The 21,761-nt window shown below is 33.4% G+C and overlaps 1 protein-coding gene across 7 annotated transcripts in view; it reads left to right on the forward strand.

Annotated features, from left to right (window-relative positions):
• Positions 1-21,761, forward strand: part of EPHA5 (EPH receptor A5) — a 355,806-nt gene that overhangs the window by 279,651 nt on the left and 54,394 nt on the right. For 5 of the 7 annotated variants that reach the window (XM_023253073.2, XM_023253074.2, XM_023253077.2 and 2 more), the window contains one exon: positions 18,463-18,528. The exons of the other annotated variants lie outside the window; for them this stretch is intronic. In XM_023253073.2, coding sequence (XP_023108841.1) covers positions 18,463-18,528 — 66 coding nt within the window. The remainder of the gene's footprint in view (positions 1-18,462; positions 18,529-21,761) is intronic. 7 annotated transcript variants of the gene reach the window in all.

The raw sequence follows: 21,761 nt of genomic DNA on the forward strand, positions 1-21,761 counted from the left end.
CTATGTTTTTTTTTTTGACCTGGACTCCTTTGGTTGCATATGACAGAAGCCAAATTCAAAGTGACTTATTCTAAAAGAGAATTATAGATCATATAGGTGAAACGTTCCAGAGATGTATAAAAAAAAAAAAACAAACCCAAATCCAAAGTACAGACACTTATTGATCTAGGTACTAAGATAGTGTCTGCTATGCAATATGGAGGCACATGATTGAAGAGTGCTGTGGCACAAATGTGATATTTAAAACCACTCATCAAAATGAGGTTATTTGGATGGAGCCCATCAACACTGACACTGAGAGTGGAAGAGAAAGATCTGGTGAAAGCAGACTAAGGAGTGGCCCTTGAGATGGCAGGAGACCAGGATCACTGAAGAAAGAATGGTCGCTGTGTTGACCCCAGCTCTGACTTTAGAGTTCTTGCCTTTCACTCTCAGAGCCCATATGGTACAGGTTCTGACAGGAACCTAAAATCCAGCTCCACAGAGTTAAGTCAATTGATAACACTTGACACTTTAACTAAGAAGAGGATGGAGAGGTTACACTGTATGGCCCAGCACGGTAGGAGCTCACACCTGAATCTGCAGACAGGGCCAGTCTCATACACAGCATAAGAACTGAAAATGTGGAAAGAGGCTCTCGCTCCGTGCCTTTTTCTTATGCTGCATTTCATCTCTCAGTATTTAAACCTTACCCACATGTCAAGATCTACATTCAGCATCATTTCTGTCACAAAATCTTCCTTAATTCTCTTAGCCACAGCCTTTTTCCTTCCAATGAAGTCTCAGAACAATGTATCAGTAGTTCTCATGAAATTTAACACTTTCAACTGCAAATTATAGTATATTGAGTAAACATCTTTCTTCTTCAGTAAGTGAAAGATAAAAGATAAAGATTTCTGTGTCTCTCCACATAACCTACCTCATAAATTATTGAATTAAGGATAAACCGTACATCAGTCTCCATTTGAAGTGCTTTGTCTCGTTTTTTCCTATTAATGTTGATAGTTTGGAAAATAAAAACTGTTAGCAACACTGATAAGAGTGTAATAGAATACCTAACACATAGAAGTGCTTTCTTCCTGATTACTGAAATTTTTGCGCTATCACAAAATAAATGCAGTGATTTCAAAGAAGTATTACATAGGAAGAAGAAGTCTTCACTAGCTTATATTATTCATTCGACATCTGGGCATCCAGATGCCAGAATGATGATACACCTGGTAGCATCAAGTGGTGATAGTTTTTATTAATAATAATGTAGGTCAACAGGTTTGATTTCTCTCCTGATTCTCTTCAGATTATGAGTATCATGAATATGTTAGTATATTTAGCATTTCTAACATCATTACGATTATGTAGTTTCAGAACTTGGTACGTTTTGGTAAGAAAAATATTGTGTGGAAGTATTTTGTCTCCTTCTATCCTAATTTAAAATAATGATAAGGGGCGCCTGGGTGGCGCAGTCGGTTAAGCGTCCGACTTCAGCCAGGTCACGATCTCGCGGTCAGTGAGTTCGAGCCCCGCGTCGGGCTCTGGGCTGATGGCTCAGAGCCTGGAGCCTGTTTCCGATTCTGTGTCTCCCTCTCTCTCTCTCTGACCCTCCCCCGTTCATGCTCTGTCTCTCTCTGTCCCAAAAATAAATAAACGTTGAAAAAAATAAAATAATGATAAATAGCCAAATATTTATAATCACACATGTAAATACTGATTTTAGGAAAGCTCTCATTAAAAGCAAATCTCAGTGGCTTATGAATTAGCAGATGTGACTTTATGAAACTGTAATAAATCCAGGCATGTGTATTGATTTAATATCTGAGAGTTGTTATTCCTTCTATTTTCTCATGATTACACGCTTTTTTCTTCAAAGGCTCTGAATCAAAGATAATTAGAGAGAAGATCATAATTTATTAATAACTGACAAATGGGGATCAGGACACAGTAGTGCCAGAAAGACAAGGAGCATAGCAACAACTAATTGCCCACTGTGGGAAGTAAATCGTCCTAGGAAACTGAACCCAAGAGAGTTACTGGTTCAATTGCTCAACATTATTGAATATCCCACCTGCGACTTCTCACAGATCAAACACGTAAACATCACGGCAACTCTCAGGAAGTTATATTGAGGCAAACATTTTGGAGGAAAAATTCTATGACACGGAGATAAGTTAATATCATTGATTTGCAAAAAAATAAATATTATTATAGCAAAGAATCTAAAGACTCAGATTTCATCAAGTATGAAGCATAGAGCAGGTCAAAAGCCTAATACAAGAAAGCAAAATACACTTTTTGTCTGAAGCTCTATTTGCCCAAAAGCTCTATTTCTATAAAATGTGGAAGAGAAAATGCTAGCATGCCAGCAGACACTATCTCTGACAGAGGACTCTGCTAGGTTTCTGGGAATCTTACTACATCTCTCAGAGCCCACACAGGCTCTCACAGGAACCTGATATCCAGCTCTACAGGGAAAAATCAATAGCACTACGCTATGCCAAAGGGTAGCCCATCTATTCAACAAAACCCCGTTAATTTCCTGAGCCATGTCTAGGAATATATCCATTGCTGAAAAATGAAGCAAATGGCAGTAAAATGTTCCAAACGATTTTAAACTCCAGCTAAAAACCCCATTTGTTTAAGATCTGTGCTCTTTTTAAAAAATTTTCATAAACCTGCAAAGAAAGAAATGTTTCTAATGGATTAGCAACTCAATTTCAAACAGCTGCATTCTTTATTGTGCCATGTAGAGGAATTGACTTCAAATATATCTGATGTCTGTGGTAGTTTTAGTGCTACAAAACATATTATATCCTAATTATTTTGCTTACCAAAATTCTTTTTACTATCGCTCACTCCTTGCTTCTCATTATTTCCTACTCCCCTGACTTTTTAATCTCACAGAAAACTGGCATACTCCCCTGTGGTGGGTCTTCGGCATGCATTTGCTCTGAATAGTCTACAGGCATTACTCCGCTCTCTTGAAGCCATCAATACTGCATAACATCGGCGAATTGTAATGATTATTTGGGGCTTTTGTTCTTTAAATCCCTGTTTTATTTCTTTATTTTTTTAAATGACCCGTTATCTTTTCTTCCCATTCTTATGGTCTGGCATTGGGTTCCACATCTCTATCATGGTCATTGTTTGTTGAGTTCTCTTGAGCCAAGGTAGATCGAAAGGCCAGAAAGATGGTTAAAGTTTATTGTAGGTTGTTTGTTTTTTTTGTTTGCTTGCTTTTTGCCTGCTCTTCACACTGCCACTTCCATCTTGAAAGACAAGATATCAAGTGGGGAAAGTGGGACCTCTTTGTGGTGTTTAGTGAAGGAAAGACTGTCTGTTTTTTAGGTGTTCTTAGGATGGTCTTACACCAACATTATAATTCCTCTTCAGTGTCTCTCCAGGCTGAAGCTTTCATAGGATTCAAAAATTCTCTCGAATCTCGCAAGCCCTTCTTCTCCACCTCCAAGAACTCTCCATACCTCTGGCATTGAGTGACCCTAGTGCCACTTGGACACTTCTATGCCTATTTCATTGATTTTCCTGAAAGAAATGTTCTAGGTATTGGTTTAAACTGATTATACCCATAGGTGATATATAAATAGTGCCCACGTTAAAAAAAATGAATCTGAGTTTCAATTGAAGTCATGCAATTTTGCTTGTTTATTACTTTAATCATTTAATACTTTGATTAATACTTTCACTATTTTGTACAAAGAGATATCTGGCACAGATATGGAGAAATAGTACACAAAAGAATGTAAACAGAACATCCAATCACAGAGCAAATATTTAAACAAACATGTTTAAAAATATGTAGAAATATAAAATTAAGCGAAATATTTTCTGTTAATATTATTTTTCCTAGATACACTAGAATCTTACTATAAATCCCCACTGCTAACGTTGTTTGTGACATCATATATGCCAGTAACACATGCTACTTTTTTAAGGATACCAAGTTCAGCATAAATATTTTAACAGTGTAGATATTAAATCTGTAGAATTATTCTGGTTTTCTTAATTTTCTACAAGTATAATTACCAGGAAAAAGCCAATCTACAGGTCCAATCATCCTCAGGAAAATGTTAAGGTGAAATTGAGCCACCCAAAATGACTAATTTCTGTCCCATCGTGAAAAAGATGATGTAAAAATCTAACAAGTTATCATCAAATCAGCATGAATTTAATATGTACATGATAAGTAATGTTGAACTTTGATTATACATAAATTTTGATGAGACAAATATATGATAAACCAGAATTTTACACTTGTATGATGTTTTCTAGTACATCAGGACCTCTTGATGATTTATTTTGATGTCAATATCTGACTCTTTCTGATCTAGTCCTATTCCAGCTCTTTCATATGTACATATTGTGGTCTGCTAGATTTACCTCTTCTCTAGACATTTGGAATGTCATGGCCAAGATAAACCCAGCCTTTCTTGGAATCTGAAAAAAACTATAATTAATCATTTCAAACCAGTGCTAGTACATACTCTCCAGCTCCAATAGGAAAATAGCTACTTTTTTTTAATAGTTTTATAATACAGTCATTATAGATCATTTTTACTCCAAATGTTTGTATTTTTTCATCATTTGAAAATTAATTTAAACCTTATGGTTGCTGGATGTTAACCAATGGCGTATTAGTTTTTATTTATTACTTATTTTTTTAATTGAAGTATAATTGACATGCAATATTATACTAGTTTCAGGTGCAGGACATAGTGTTTCAACAATTATATGCAGTATGAAATATCCATCCTGGTAAATCTAGTTATCATCTGTCACCATACAAATCTATTACAATATTATTGACTACATTTTTTATGCTGTGCTTTTTGTCCCCATGACATTTACTTTATAACTGGATGTTTGTACCTTTTAATCTCCTGCATCTATTTCATCATCCCCAACCCTCCTCCCCTCTGGCATTTTGAATTCCAAATAGATGTCTATTTTACCACCTAATATTTTTCTGCCCAAGTTCTGAGGCTTGTAAATGTTCATTCCAGAAATTGAAATGGAAGGTCCTTCTGAACATCTCATCTCTCTGGTTGGAACTTGTGTAGTTTGAGTCCTTTGTTTCTATCAGTTCCCAAAGCCAGGGTGACTGGAACCAGTTGCTATGTCTCCAACCCTTTGAAAACACTCTAAGGGAACTCCTAAATAACCTGATTTGGAAGTCTATCAGGGGATCGTCTCAGTACATCATATGTCCTGAAGTGACTATTACTGTCAATCCTGCTTCCTTCCATCTGCTCACCCACTGTATGATAATTCCTTAGACCTCAAATATGCCAATTGCTGGGCTGCTTTAGCTATGCTCCAAAATATCTTTGACTTTAGATTAATGGCCATTTCCTTACATGAACGTCCTGATTTTTTTGACCTTACCAAGATCTCTTGCTGCCAGCCTTTTCTATACATTTCAGTCTACTTTTTACACTGTGTGTTAGTTAGTTGGCATGGTTACAATGATTGTCCTAATTTCTTACTAGCTGGTATTTTATTTATGCTTGCATTTCTTAATTTTGTGATTAAAAATTATATAAAATATGCAAGACAAAATGCAGGAGGAAAATTAATCATATTTATCCACCAGAGGCAATCAATATTCATGTTTGGCCATACATACTTAAGATCTTTACATATGTATAGTTAAGTTCATAATTTATAATTTTATTTTCTGTTTTTCTTTGACGTAACATCATCATATAAAGTTTTCCTGTGTAAATTTTAAAAGCAAAATTTAGGAAGTCTTTGATATTCTAATGTCTAACTTTTCCCATATGCTGTCCCTTTGGTTTTGTTTGTTTCTTTTCTTCTGTTGTCATTGTTATGAGGGAGAGGGGTTGCTATTTCAATCTTTAATGTCCTTAGAACATATTTGTATAATTCAATGTAAGGATAGTGAATACGAATATTTTTAAGATTGTTGATACAAATTGACAAATGTGTCAAATGACAAATGACAAATTGTAAATCATTGCACGAATTACCATTCCCCCAACAGTGTATGACACTACCTAATGGGTCACAAACTAGCCAGTCTGTTAATTTAATAGAAGAAAAATATTCTGTATTTTTAATTGCATTTCTTTTTTATTTTTGAAATTTAATAGGCTTATTAATATATATGCAATAACTGTACTCATTAGTTATTTTATTACATGTTTTATAAATTACATATGCATGCTCTTTACCCACTTGGACTAGTGGAATCTTAGTTCTTTGTATACTAAAGACACATCATTAGAATTGTCAAGATTTGTTTACTTTTTAGTACCATTTGTTTTGCATGTGATACAGTTGTTAATTGTACCTTTTGGGTAATCTAAATTGTTATTTTCTACAAATTTATGTAAGTATAAGCACTGTTTATCACTCTCTCCCAAAATTGTTTTAGGTCTTCACCTGTAGTATATACTAAGTAAGTGTCTATATAGATATTCTTTTATCTATACTGCCTCTGGGCTAGCAAAACATTCTAATCTAATTTGGTCCAGGATCATGTCAGTTTAAATATAATTTTAAAATGTGTTTCATTGTTTGGTCAAGCAAATATCTGTTGGGATATCACATATGGTCATAATTACAAATATTTTATATAAGTACTCTTATGGGTCCATACATTGATATACAATTGTATGTATAAAAAACAATTGCAATCATAATTGACCATTGTTATATATATGTGTATATTAAAATAGTTAGCTTTTATTACCATTATATTCAATTTTTTTGAAAACTTTTTAAATGTTTAATTATTTTCAGAGAAAGACAGATAGCCTGTGCAAGCAGGAGAGGGGCAAAGAGAGAGGGAGAGAATCCTAAGCAGCCTCTGTGCTGTCACCTCAGAGCCTGCTATGGGCTTGGTCTCATGAACTGTGACATCATGACCCGAGCTGAAATCAGAGTCAGAGGCTTAACCGAATGAGTCACCCTGGCATGCCCATATTCAAGTTTTAAAACTTATGGCAACTTATGTAATATATGATTTCAATGTTACTGACCCGTATGAATAGAAAACAAAATGTGCTACGTGGAATTTGAATAGTTTGATGTGAAAATGAACACTTAGTTTCTTGTTAAATCAATCTCATAATTAATTCAGTTCTCATGTTTATCACAAAATAAATACAGTTCTTATATTTTGATAATTTGAGTATACTTCCACAATTACTTTAATTATTTGAGTGTGAAACAATTAAATTTAAACATTAGTCCTTCTAACTCCTCTACTTTATAAATTTAATGCTGCTATAAATGATTCGACTCTGAAAAAATATTCAACAGCCATAATGGAGGGAGCTAAATAGGTCAGAACTTACATAGTGGCTTATTTCTTTGATTAATATCTTCTTTTTTGACCCACTCATTTTTAATTGATATTATTCTACATTAAGACAAATGGCTGTTTAAAACAAATGTTACTGTGCTTAAAATATTTTTTTAAGCTGGCAAAATTAGCATCACTTTTTTGCAACTTTATCCATTCTTAGTTTTTCCTCTCTACTTCTCTCAAAATAAATTAAAACCTAAAGTAGCTAAGCACAAGCAGGTTAGTCATAAGAGTCATATACTCTTCTCAAAGAGACTTTACAGATAGACCTGTTTCAACAATGAAATGACTGGGAGGGAAAAGCTCAGTGGAGGGAGCTCACAGTATCTTTCGGCTTCTATAAATGGAGGTAATTGATGTTTGCCCAGTGACGGCATCATCCTGTAGGAGAAAGCAACATGATTCAGTATTTTGTGTATCAACCTTATTATTGTGCCAGAACAGAACTAAGATGCCAGTTGATTGTGAGGATAAATCTATGCAATTTTCCTGTATTGAACTAGTAAAGTTATCTCATCTGTGGAAATAAACAAAACACCCAAAAACCCAAAAAACACCCAAATGAGAACAAGCAAAGGCTATTTATTAAGAAGTTGCTATAACAAGGGAATCGGCCACCATCACTTGCATCTGGCAGAAACCCAACGGCAGGCAGTGGAGTGTAAAGCTTTAAAATGAAGAGAAGGGAAGGCTTCAATTTTTCCCTGATTGGAGGCTATTGGCATGGGATAGCTGGAGGTGGGCTAACTAGAAGTGGAACATCCTGTGGGATTGCTTGTGGGGGCATGTTTGGTGCCTTCTACTTAGAATGGACAGAAGTTAGTGAAGCTGGCATTTATTGATAAAGTCTGACTAATTGACCACTCAGGTCAGTTGCTACAGAGCTTGTGGTTTGGCTTCCTAGACTGGTTGCTGCAGGTCTGGCATCAGAGTTCTGTTTTTTTTTTTTGTTTGTTTGTTTGTTTGTTTTTGTTTTTGTTTTTGTTTTTTTTGGTCTAGCCATTGTCCCTTTGTACATTCAGTCTCTCACTTACACATTTCACTAAATAGTAGTACAGGTCTTTTTATAAGCTGAGTGTTCAATAATGAAGAAAAATTAAAAAAGAGTGAAAAATTTAAGGAGTGCAGCCATGAATATACTGTGAATTGATTTTAGTAAGTGATCAGATAAATAACTATTTGAAATAAGTAACACTTTGAATTTTATAGGTTAATGAAAGAAACCATGTAATTTTGCAGTGAGAGGATAGAAATTGTTTAAGAAGAATTTTGTTTATCAGACAAGTTAAGAAATGATATGTCTTTCCAATGCCAGAAAACAGGGATATAGGAAAGAAAAAAAAAAGAGGGGTGAGTGAAATTGAGACAAAGGTGAAAAAAAAATTTTTTTTTGCATTTTTAGTGGTTCTTAATATCAAACTTTTCTTTTCCCTACCTGTTTGCCGATTTTTGAGGTCAGATGTCAAAGTTTATAGTTTGCCCCTACCTATGCAATGCATACCAGGTTCTATTTCCTATTTGCTACTTGATGAGAAATTTGAGTTTTCAGCAGATTATAACTGGACTGATTGAGAGTTTGTCTATCAAATGCACAGCAAGCCAATAAAGACTGACACCAAGCTTCTGCAGTGAAAAAAGATAGGTGATTTATTGGTGTGGTACTACATAGGAGAATAGGAAGCTTGTCCTCAAAAGTCTCACACTCCCTGATGGCTTGCAAGTGAGGCTTTTAGGGGCAAAACTGGGGGCAGGGGTCTTTCGAAAAGGTGGACACCATTTACCAGAAGCCCAGGAGGTCATGTTAACAGGTGTTCTGGCACCACTTCTGCTTGCCAGAGGTCTTTTCCATATCAAGAGACTTGAAATCAAAGAAAGAAAAGAAAGAAAAGAGAAAGAAAGAAAGAAAGAAAGAAAGAGAAAGAAAGAAAGAAAAAGAAAGAAAGAAAATCTTTATTCTTCTTGTTAGAGACTTCATTATATATTATATATTATATATTATATATTATATATTATATATCATTATATATATCATTATATATATCATTATATATCATTATATATCATTATCATTATCTATATCATTATCTATATCTATATCTATCTTTAGGATAGTGCCGATTAACTACTTATCCTACAGTTTCTTTGAATAATAAGCAAGCATTCCTTTCTCTTGAGCCTCAGCCTACATGTTCTTTAGCCATTTGGGCCATGCCTAGGGTGATATGATTTATAATGTACATTTTTCCATCTGACAGGAGCTGACAAGATGGATACCGGCTTCAAAATTAAAACCAAAACATCACAGATAGTTGATAAAAGTATGTAGTCCAAATATAGTAAAAAGACATTAGTGTTTTATTGACCATATCTAAATTATAGCTTACATATATATATATATGTATATATATATATATGTATATATTTCTACATATGTTCATGTATATGTAAATACATGTCATATATAAATGTATACACATAAGTGTATAACAATATAGTAGGGACATCTAATCTTCAAATTTGAGTAATATAAAAACATTTAAGCGATGTATCAAAAGGTGAAATGTGATTTTTCTGTTCAAAATATTGCACCAGAGCAGCCTTTTGCATAAGTACTTGATAGATCCTGTAACCTCTTTTTGCTATGGCTCACCAAAGTAGATTTGTCTGACCTTGGTGACCTGTAGGGTTTGCTTTTTTAATGGGATTTGAGTCTTTGATATGCTTCCTATTTTCATAGCATGGGCAATTGAATAGTAACACATGTCATTTCAATGTAACGGTTAGTATTGTATTTTTAACAATTGGTACAAGAATAAATAGAGGGTATGGTTATTTTCTCCGTGATGAATACAGAAGTATTGTTACAGAAATGGTAAGTTTAAGCTGGACCTGAAAGATGAAGAGGAGTTTTGAGTTTGTTGATAGTGAGCATTAAGGAAGGCATATAAGAATGAATGCACATAGCGTGTTCAGTTTACTGTGACTCCCTGGACATCTACAAGGCCTTCACAGCCTCTACCTGTGACCCTCCCTATCCTGATCTCCATTCTTCCTGCTTCATTAAAGGCATGAGCTTTCTTTTATACAAATATGATATATATGTCTATGTAACATGTAAAATTATGTAACTAAATATAGATGTGGTTCTGGTTTACTCCAGTTCAGTAACAGTTCAAAGAAAATCTTTTATATCAAGATATCCACTTCTTGAAAGCTCTTCTGACAAATCTGTGGCAAAACTGAGTTTGCTTTCATATAACTATATGTAAGTCTGTGGTCCAATAGACACAAGGGAGAAATAGAGAAGCTGAATACAGATAATTTTATAGTGTTGCTATTTTTGAGATATTATGACTACTATTTAATCCAAGTAGCTAATATAGAAATATAGAAGTTCAAAAGAATCTGTCGTTAAACATTAAACTTAGCAATTAAACGTGTAAGGATAAATGTTAGGAAAAAAAAACTTGTGGTTTAAAAAGGTAGAGAATACAATGGAATTTACAGTTACTTAACAAACCAGTCTTCATGGTTTACATGGTTGTATGGTTACAGATTTCTGGGGAATTATTTAGAGTACTTACCAGAGAACAAATTGTTTTTAAGCACCTCTAGACACTTCAGAAGTTTTTATTAACAGCAGACCATTAATATGCTAATTAAAAACCTTTCCTTTTGTATTCATTAGGCAAATTCCCCTAAGAATATTATAAGACACAACATTCAATACAAGAAGTATTTATTGAGTACCTATTGGATTAGCGGTGTCAATCTGGAGGAAATTTAGAATCCACTGACAGCTTTTGAAAAATAATGATACCTGGGTCCCACAACCAAGCTACAATATTTTGACTTAATTGTTCTAGGGTGAGGCCTGGGCATTGGTTTTTGTTTGTTAGTTGGTTTAAATATCACCTGTTGCTCTAATCTGTGGCTAGGTATAGAATTATTGCATAATGTGGTTTCAAAGTTGTTTTTATATAATTTCTTATTCTTAAAGCACAGCACATAGATTGTTAGTAAATGTTTGCTAATAAGGAGAATTATTGTGTCCACTCCTGCAGCAAAAAAATTTACAAAGGTGGTTAATATTTGGTAAAATTCATTTTGATTTCCTAAATATATCCTGGAATAAGCACACTGAATCTAACATGTTCGATAACATTTTCTAGTTGCATCAGTGGCTTTACCTGTGGCATTCTTGGAAAAAGAACCTGTTTTGTAATGATATTTGGCCTATGAGAATGATTAAAAGAAATATAGAAATCTTCATTAAAATATACCTTGGGAAAATAGATCAACTGAAATGTTGTCTAAAGATAACTCACATCAAGCTTTCCTTCTAGGTCCTAATAGTCATTTTCAGAGAAAGAAATAAAAAGAGTTCCTGATTCCAAAGTTAAAGTCAGTAGGTTTTTGTTTGTTTGCTTTTGTGACTTTTATCCTTGAGGGATGGCTGCATATGGCACATTTAGATTGGTAGAGTTTGGGGATTTGTCTTTATTTTATAAATCTTTGACGTATGTATAATTATGTAAACTTTACCTTAGTCACTTATATGATTTTATCTCTATTTTATACGTGTCTTTGACTAATTGACTAATAGTAGAGTTTGGGTCATTGAGTAATGTTATGGCACCTATCCTTTAATACTTTGGAACAGAATTTGCTATATTTTGCTACAGTAAGGGCTTGACCCATATGGAGGCATTTTAAGTGTGGTATGTAATTTATTGTGAATTAATTGATCAGATTTTTTTTAACCTGTTAACAGGCTATTTGTGGAGAAAGAAAGAAAGGTTATAGCAGGGTTCTCCACAAAAACTTTTAAGTTTTAAGATGAGTAGCCAGTTGAAGAGAAACATAGGACAAGGTCTGGAAGAGTCCTAAGTGCAAAAGCTTCTAGCCCGTGGAGTTGAGGTAAATCACCCTCCTAGTACATGGATGTGTTCAGCAAATGAGAAGCTCTCTGGACTCTGGACGTGGGATTTCTATGGAGGCTTCATGATGTAGGCATGATTGATCACTAACTCCTTTTCTAGCCCTTTTCCCCTCTCTGGAGAGTGAGGGGTGTAACTGAAAATTCCATACTTCTAACTATTTTTAATTTTTTTTTGAGAGAGAGAGAGAAAGCACCTGTGTGTGAGCAGCAGAGAGGGGTGGAGAGAGAGAGAGAGAGAGAAAGAGAGAGAGAGAATCTGAACCAGGCTCCAAGCAGGCACAGAGCCCAGTGTGGAGTTTCATCTCAAAACTGTCAGATCATGATCTGAGCAATCAAGAGTCAGATGCTTAACCAACTGAGCCACCCAGGTGTCCCTGAAAATTCCATACTTCTAATCATGACCTAGGTGTTTCTGGTGACCAGCCTCCATCTAGGAAACCACCAAGAGCTACTTCATTAGTACAAAAGAAATTTTTATCACCCAGGAAATTCCTAGAGATTTAAGAGCTTTGTGTTAAGAACCAAGGTCAAAGACCAAATATAGAATGAGAAATGCTCCTAGTGCTCTTATCACTTAGGAAATTACAAGAGTTTTAGGAGCTCTGCGCCAGGAACTGGGGTCAAAGATAAATGTTAGAACAAAAGATTCTCTTAGTACCCCTGTATACAAGGATTTTAGGAATTCTGTGTCAGAAACTGAGAAGCAGATACTATATATGTTTCTTATTATTTCACAGAAAGATATGAGAATGCTTGGAACTTGATTAGGTAAGACTAAGAGATACACTGATGTTTCTCTTATTTTTTTCCCCACTAATGTTTTAAACCCATCTACCAGGGACTTGTACTTAGGCAGGACTATTGTTAGTAAAGCATCCCAGGGGATAATAGGGAGGCACCTGTAACCTTTGCTGAAGGATAAGAAGCTCTAGAATGATAATAAAGCAGAGAACTAGAAAAAATATTGAAAAATTATGGCATATAACTATATCTTTTTCTAATTTGTCTAGACTACGACTTGGAAATAGTGATTGAATGGCACACATAAATCCCAACATATGTATTAGATGTGATGTTCCCCTTAGAGTAACTTAAAATCACAATTAAAAAAAATAAATTAAAAAAAAAGTTCTTTATAACCATTTTGCATTACCTTCTTTTCAGGGTGGAATAATTTTATGCCTTTGTGCCAGAAGCATGGAGAATGAAGAGTAGAGTTTGGGAGCCACATACATTATAATTATGCTTTTTATCCCTCGCTCAGTTTTTGCAAAAGATTTCTGCGGAGTTTTAGCCTGGCTTCAACCGGAAATCAGGACTAAGTCTTAAAAGAGGGCAGGGAATTAAGACACAGATGCAAAAGATACAGCATTACAAGATTTTTTTTAAATCTGGAAGACAATTAACATTGTCAATGTTAACTATCAGTGAACAATTTCCTCAGCTCTTCTGTTTTAAATATTTGTTACACATCTCAATTATTTTCATCATTTAAAAACTGATAGAGTGTAAATGACAGCATATTGTGATAAACATCATAATTGGAATTGTTTAAATAATTTGTATCATTTTCTTAAAATTATAAAATGAAATAACCCCCAAAAACTGCAGAGAAAATTAAAATCGCCCCATAATGCTAATTAATGTAACACTCCAACAATAGCTCTTAAAAAAATACTTGTTACCACTTTATTTCTCTACACACTAATTAAATATTATATATACCTTATTGATTTTCATCACATCATAGATTCCACAAATATAATTTGTTTATTTCAAAATATTCATTAGCTATTTAGTTCCTTTAATATACCCAGACTCATGTATATTTTCTGTACCTCATTCTTTTCCCCAAGACCAAATTATTATAATATTGTCAGTTTTAAAACTTCAAAGCGGTCACTTTGAATCTGGGACAATATGAAGAGCCTCACACTGGATTATGAAACTCATTCTTCAAAACTGCCTTGTCGTAGAGTCTCCACTATTATCTCATTTACATCAATGAGATGTTTACCCAGACTATACATATAGTAATGGGTACATCCAGGACTGCCCCTAGTTTGACTACAAACACCATAATCTTCATTCTTTTGCTATACAGTGGTGTCTTGCTCTTTGATAAGTTTTGGAGGATTGTTTCCTAAAGGATTGGTTCACTTTTCAGGGTGGCCTAAGCGCCACTCTGTTTTCTCTACCACTGAGTATCATCTGTTGTTGTTGTTTTATTTTAAATGGGGAAACCACAGGGGTGGCTGGGTGGCACAGTGGTTAAGCATTCGACTTGGGCTCAGGTCATGACCTTGCAGTCTATGAGTTTGAGTCCCACATCAGGCTCTGTGCTGATGGCTCAGAGCCTGGAGCCTGCCTGTGATTCTGTCTCTTTCTCTCTGTCCTTCCCCTGCTTGCACTGTCTCTCTCTCTCAAAATTAAATAAACATAAAAATAAATTCTAAAAAAAAGAACATAAGTTATTTATAAATTGGGAAACTACAGAACCTTTTGGTTTTCTTACCCTTTTTAAGTTTTTTTTTAATCAGTAAACTGAAAATATTTGTTACCTGATTAAAGTACTTGTTTTGTGAAATTACTCTTCCTGCTTTTCTCTCATTCATCTATTAAGATCTTAGTGTTTTTCTTTTCTGCTTGTATGATCTCTTGTTTAAGAATTTAAATCATTTATCCATAGCCTGTAGTCTTGGTTCTCTGATGTAGTATCTTTGAGAATTTCTTCCCTAGAGTTATAATCACCTTGCTTTGGTAGGAGGGAGGTTATCTTACTTACACTGACACACTTCGTGCATGTATTGATCAACTCTGTGTAAGTCCTGGCTAAAGTAATTTCATTTGAATCTTTTTTGGGTCTGGAGAGCTTCTGTTATCATATTTTAATCTTCCGAAGGACAAATCGAAATATCTTGTTAAAACAAAGACCAGCAGTTTTTCATTATAAGCCTGGGAGAGCTAAACTATTTTAAACTTGGATAAAACTTGTTATAGCTGCGTGCCGTTACTTACAGACTTCCAGGTGCTAAAAACTGATGAGAATGCAGATGTGCTGTGTTGAACCATAGCTCACATAAATTAGATTGGCTGCTATTTCTAGCACATTTTGGTTTCTATTTCTAAATTATCTCTGAGGCTTGTAAGCATTTTCAACCTGTACTTCAAGTATGTATTGATTAAGGAAAGAACACGTATACCATCTGGTGCTGAGGTGTTACTGTGACAGCATCCTCAGACTTTATTTTAAAACATTTACTTGGGTGGGGGGGCTATACTGCTTCAGATATTCATAGAAAAGGAACTTCAGTTTTAATCTTCTTGATAACAGAATAATACATAGGGTGCTGTGATCACTAAATCCTTACAAAATATATTTTGTAGAACTGAGTTTTTCCCCAAAAAATTACATTGACCATTTTGTATTTATATGAATCGGTCTGAATATAATTAGCTATTTAGTTACACTGTAAATGGAAATACTTAGTATGATGATATTATATGGATCATCAAAAAGCTAATTCATCTGAGATAATAAGTATCTAGTTTATCACTCTAAGTATGATATTACTAAAAGGAATAAACTACCACTCTTCTCCCAAAATGCATGATATGCCACATATTGATCTAAGTGAATTTATGTATTCTCACTTCATTTTTAAAAAACCTTTGAGAATAGGATCCATTATGATTTCTATTTTATAGCTGTCAACTGAAACACAAAGAGGTTAACTAATTTGTCCAAGGTAATTTATTTATGCCACTTAAAACAAGTCAAAGACACTCTCAGTGCAAATCTAAAGCAATGACTCAGATAAAAGCAGTAGCACAAGTGTTTGATTTTACATGATTTCATATTTTTGATTAAAGTTTATTAAAACTTTAAAATCTTAGCGCTAAGTATGGTGGTTTAAGTTCTTCGTGGATTTGGCGTTACTGCGAATTGCATGTGTATGTGTGTGTATGTGTGTGTATGCATTAAACTATAAGAAAAAAATCTTATTATAATTTTCAAATTAAGAGGACTGAAAAAATATTATTTTTAGAATCATTCGTGTGTTTTTGGAGTCTCAGAACACTGGCTGACTATGAAATCCTAATAGGTAATGGCCAACCACAGTGAAGTTATCACCTTCCTAAACACAATTCTACATGAGTTTATAAACAGTGTACCCTGAACTAGAAGTATAACTAGAAGTATGTTTGTACTTTATTAGGAGATGACATCATCCTTTTTTATTAATCACTGAAAAATAGATACATTTGTCAACAATTATTATTTATTACTGATGGAGTTGAAAATGTGTTGTTTGAAATTAACACATACACGCAAACTTTCCACATTCATAGCTATCAGTAAATTTAAATAATTGTGCCATTGTTAATATCAGTTACAGTAAAGCACTGACTAGCGGATGTCATTCATTTCGTTTAAACTGTGAAGAAATAAAACGATTAAAGAATCATCCTCATCTTAGGAAACTGATAGTCTAAGAAAAGAAGTCAAACATTCTTTAAGGACAGATAGTCCTTAAAGTGTTTTAGCCTTTGCAGACCGTACATTGTCCATCATAACTACTCAACTATGTCAGAACAACACTAAACAAGCCACAAATAACACGTAGAGTGTGGCAGTGTTCTAACAACACTGCATTTACAAAAATAAGTGGGGGGCTAGTTTTGGTTCATGGGCTGTAGTTTATCAACCCATAATCTGAGTGCTAATATAAAAAGAAACATTAGGAAAATTAATTTATAGAAGAGATCAGTATTTAAGATATTTATGAAATAAATGGAATTACAAAGAAATATATCAAGATCTGCCAAAGTATTTCACAGATGTTTTACCTAATCTTTAAGTATTTCAGTATTCTGATATCCTGTAACTTTGTATTTCATTATCTCCACAGTGAAATAAGTTTTGGCATATTTTAAAAAATGCATTACAATAAATAGTCAAATAGGAAGTAAGTGTCATAGGAAACATTTTTATTTACTAGGATTTCACTTTAGTGACAGTCAAATTTCCAGACAATTACTAGTCCTAAAAATTAAAACATCATCAGTTTTCCGGAAAAAAAAAGAAAAAAATATATATATAAAACATTGCCTACTTTTCCTTTGAAAAAGACCCATTGAAATTTAATTTGGAAATATTTGCCTACCTTTGTTAGCATTTCCAAATTTGTTGTATGTTTATATTTTATTTTCTTCTCTTTATTTGTTGTAAAATAGAGTAGATGCATTTCAAGTAATTAAAGTTCAAAACAGACAGATTTTAGAAGAAAAACCCTTGGCCTGCTGGTTTATGGTATCATTGCTCATTTCTCAGTTCTCTTGAAATCACTATGAATGCTATTCATAAAATATATAGACAAATGAATGCATTGAAGCACTAAATAAATTCTATGTTATATCTTGTGATCAGTTTATGTGGTTTCTAACAACAAAGTGCATTTTATAAAATAATCTACTTGGTATTTTCTGGATTTTTTATGAATATGTGAAAAATTTGAAAGAATCTTGAATGTTGCAGTATCCAGAAAAGTGCATGTATTATATGTAGTTTGCTTTTTTTAATATAGCAATAGCTCTACAAATATATATTTGGAGATGCATTTTTTAAACCTGAATATGTAAATTTAAATTGGTAGCCTTCCATAGGTGATTGGAGAAGTCATGTAAGCATAACATCTTGATAAGCTGTGATAAATAATGCCACTGGCACAAGAAATCAGTGGGTCAAATGGACAGGACATTACTCTCCCTCCTAAATTTATAGGTTCTATGCAAACATGTATTTAAAGGACAATTTAGCATGTCTTCTGAATATAAATTTTGCAGGAATTCCTGAGGAAAGATATATTTAAGTGGGCTTACATTTTTATTTGTATGTCTATATTAATTGCATAATCAAATACATTGGCTCATATTTCCTACTGAATACGCATTTTAAGAAAAATAAAAATAACTAATATAGCTCTGTATTTCTTAAATCCATAAAATGCTTTTTAATTTGAAAGGCATTGTGGAAGAAGTTTCATTGTAATGCATTTAGGGATTTTGCTTTTGAAAAGCAAAGCTGACACCTGTCTAAATTCATAGTGTCTTTATGCTATACTGAGGGAGTGGGATCTCTTCCTTATCTTGGGCTCTCTTGTTTGCTTTTCAGTTGCTGCGAATGTGGCTGTGGAAGGGCTTCTTCCCTGTGCGCTGTTGCCCATCCAAGCCTAATATGGTTAGTGTTCCCCTCCTGCTTTCACTCCTATGTAATGTCCCACCTCTATGTATTATCGTCAGCATTCCTTTTTTTTTTTCTCCATTTGTGTACATTTTAACAGTTAGTGCACCAGGTATGCCTAAAAGGAGAGTAGATGGAAACCAATTTCCAAAGGGGAATCTTAACAAGTGATTTCACAAGGGATAGTTGTCAATAAAATATACATAGAGCACATCATCCTTATCTCAAGCATTCATACTTCTCTTCCAAAGCTTTTACTGTGGTCCTGATTTAAACCAGAAGCTGTAAGATTGTAGATTGTAGCATCTGTTTCACATTTAACATGTTTGTGTGTTTGTTGTTCCATTAAGATGAAATTCATATCATATATGGAAGTGGAATGCTACCTCTTGACGAAATGCTACTTCAAATCACCATTTCTCTCTAAGAACCATGGAATGACCGTAACTTAACTGGATTTTTTTTTTTTTTTTTTTTTTTTGGTAATCATTGTGGATATATGTGGCATTGGAGAACAGAACCACATGTAATTTTAAATGTTTTTTTAATATTTTAAGCGTGAATAATTTCAGATATTTGAAGTGATATTTCTAATTTGATACTGGTGAAGTAAAAAATATGCACATATTGGAGATCAGGGTCCAAAGGGCTAGTTTTAATTACTTACAAATGCAAATCCTAAATATATATCTGGGTTATAGCTATAAAACTATAGGCTAGGCCAAAAGATCAGAGAGCTCTATTCACAGATTTAGAGGGACTCCTGCACAATAGTGTGCTATCATGTTAAAAGTGAAATAATGTAGATAATTTCTTCCCAGATTAAAGATTCTACATCGCTGTACTACTGTATTGAGCTCTTATCTGTAGGTAAAACTTGCCGGGAAAAGATATTCTGAAATGCATTTTAGAGAAGTATAGGGCTTCCTTGGGGTACCGTAAATTGTAACTTGTATTCTCTAGGTGTAAATTAATTTTTGTTGATTACAAAAACTGGTGTGAATATGTATGCATGCGTGTGTACATGTGAGAAATGGTGGAGTGGATATCAGTGATCTTCTGAGAACAGGAGAAAGTTACAAGCAGGTTGCCAAAAATCAGAGATCTTTTTCTCAACCTTTTGAAAATTGTGTATTTGAAGGAAAATTTTGAGGTTAATATGAAAGCAGAGATTTATTCCACATGATTTCATTTACTCCACAAATTCTTTTATGAGCATGGGGCTTTGATGACAAACCATAAATTCCTGAAATCTGGCAATGGCTAAAGTATAACATAAATATGGCTTTACACTGTGATTTTTTTTAAACTGCTGTATGAAAAGCTAAAACAAACAAACAAAAATGGTGCTGAATTGTTCAAGCTACTTGAGTCTTAAGTAGAATTGTCATAAGAGATAAATCATCACTGATGCAGAATAGGCAGATTTTACATCTTGGAAAAAAAGATCAAAATACAGGCCTACCTTGAAGTAAATCTCAAAGATAATGAGAGTATGAACATTCATGAAGACATGACTTAGAAGTATTGGCAAAAACAAACTTTAGCTAGATCTTAAATGCTTGATTTAAGGAAAAGTGGAAAGGCAGAATGCTTCCTTCACAAAAAACCCTAAGATAACACAATCATTTTTCTAATTTTTTTTTTCAAATAATGCTAGCAGTTGTGGAGGCAGTGAGGGATTTGTGTGTGTATGTATATTTATGTGTGTATGTATGTGTGCGTACACTGAATGAATGAATGAATGAATGAATGATTTAGCCACAAATATGCTTAGATACTTAATAAAATGCCAACAGTTTTTGTGGAAAAATATATGAAAGATCCAGAATGTTTTTAATGCATTCTTAGTGAAATGAAACAAAATAAAGCAAAGAAACAAACATAATTTATCTTATATAATTAGACTATAAGAGAGTTGTCCAAAATTACTACTGGGAAAGAATGGAAGTTTCAAATATGTTTATTGTTAAACAGCTTTCTGAAACTCCATTTTATAATTGAATTTTAAGTCACTAAGAAGTTTCAGTTAAAGATAGTATTTGTTTAGATTAAAGCATTGATGAGAAAACAATCTTTTATAATGGAAATTAAAGGCTGAGAAGAATAATTTTCCTAGTAGAGTCAGTAAAATACTGAAAAATCTTGACTGAAATCTTATCACCTAATTTCATATGTATAATCATATCAGTATAAGTCAATTACCACATAAAAATTTTCAAAGGAAAGTCTCTATCATCATCATTTGTGAATAGACATATTTACAATTACAGAACAAAGGTTGTTAGACATTTGGGGATATTGGAATGTCACTGTTTTTCATTCCTGGAAAGACCACTCATGTGTGGTTGGTTTTGACCTTAATATAATGCAACGCATGTACATTAAAATTGTCCACTGTAAATTTATTGGCTTTTAAAGGTACCTTGATATACCTTATGGAAATCTCAGAATCTGAGAAGCATAATTTTGAAGACATTGATTTAGGTCTTTGGTTCTACAGTTCAACTATATTAAAACTTCCTCAATGCTCCAGAGTTCTGAGCTTTGCTCTATTTTCCATTAGAAAACCAAATGTATTTCAAATACATGATGTGTCATTTATAAGATGATATTGGTAATTCGATGTTGCCACCTTTGATCTCAAAGTATTCTTCATCACTCTACTTGCCCACTTGTTATGAAATCTGTACAGATATGTAATAATGTTAATATTTCAAATACTCTTTCTTCATTGACTTAAATCTATCCGATGATAGAAGATATTTCTGTAATATTTCTCTACCCACTGATAGAAGATATTTCTGTAATATTTCTGAATGAAACCCCATGCCTAAATTTTAGTTACACCATGCCTAATATTGCCTACATTTTTAGCTTTGATCTTTGACTATATGCCATCACAGCTGGTTTGAGATTCTATTATTTTACTTCTCAAAAAAAATCTATTTTTACAAATACCCAATGTTGAACAAATTGTTTTTTAGTGCAAGATGTTAATGTATGTAATTTCTAGAATAGTATTATAATTTATCCCTTAATATTCATTTGTGTTTATGTTTACAAACAGCAAAATATGTTTATAGCATAATATTTTTTAAGTCCATCTGAAAGATCTCATGGTCCCAAAATAGCCTTTTCTTGTGTTTCTTAAATTCAAACATATGCTAGACTATTTTCTTCATTCATTAGTTTTCATGCTTTTCAAGTGTTTTTGTATACCACTTACT

This window comes from Felis catus, chromosome B1, assembly GCF_018350175.1.
Source record: "Felis catus isolate Fca126 chromosome B1, F.catus_Fca126_mat1.0, whole genome shotgun sequence".
Taxonomy (NCBI): domain Eukaryota; kingdom Metazoa; phylum Chordata; class Mammalia; order Carnivora; family Felidae; genus Felis; species Felis catus.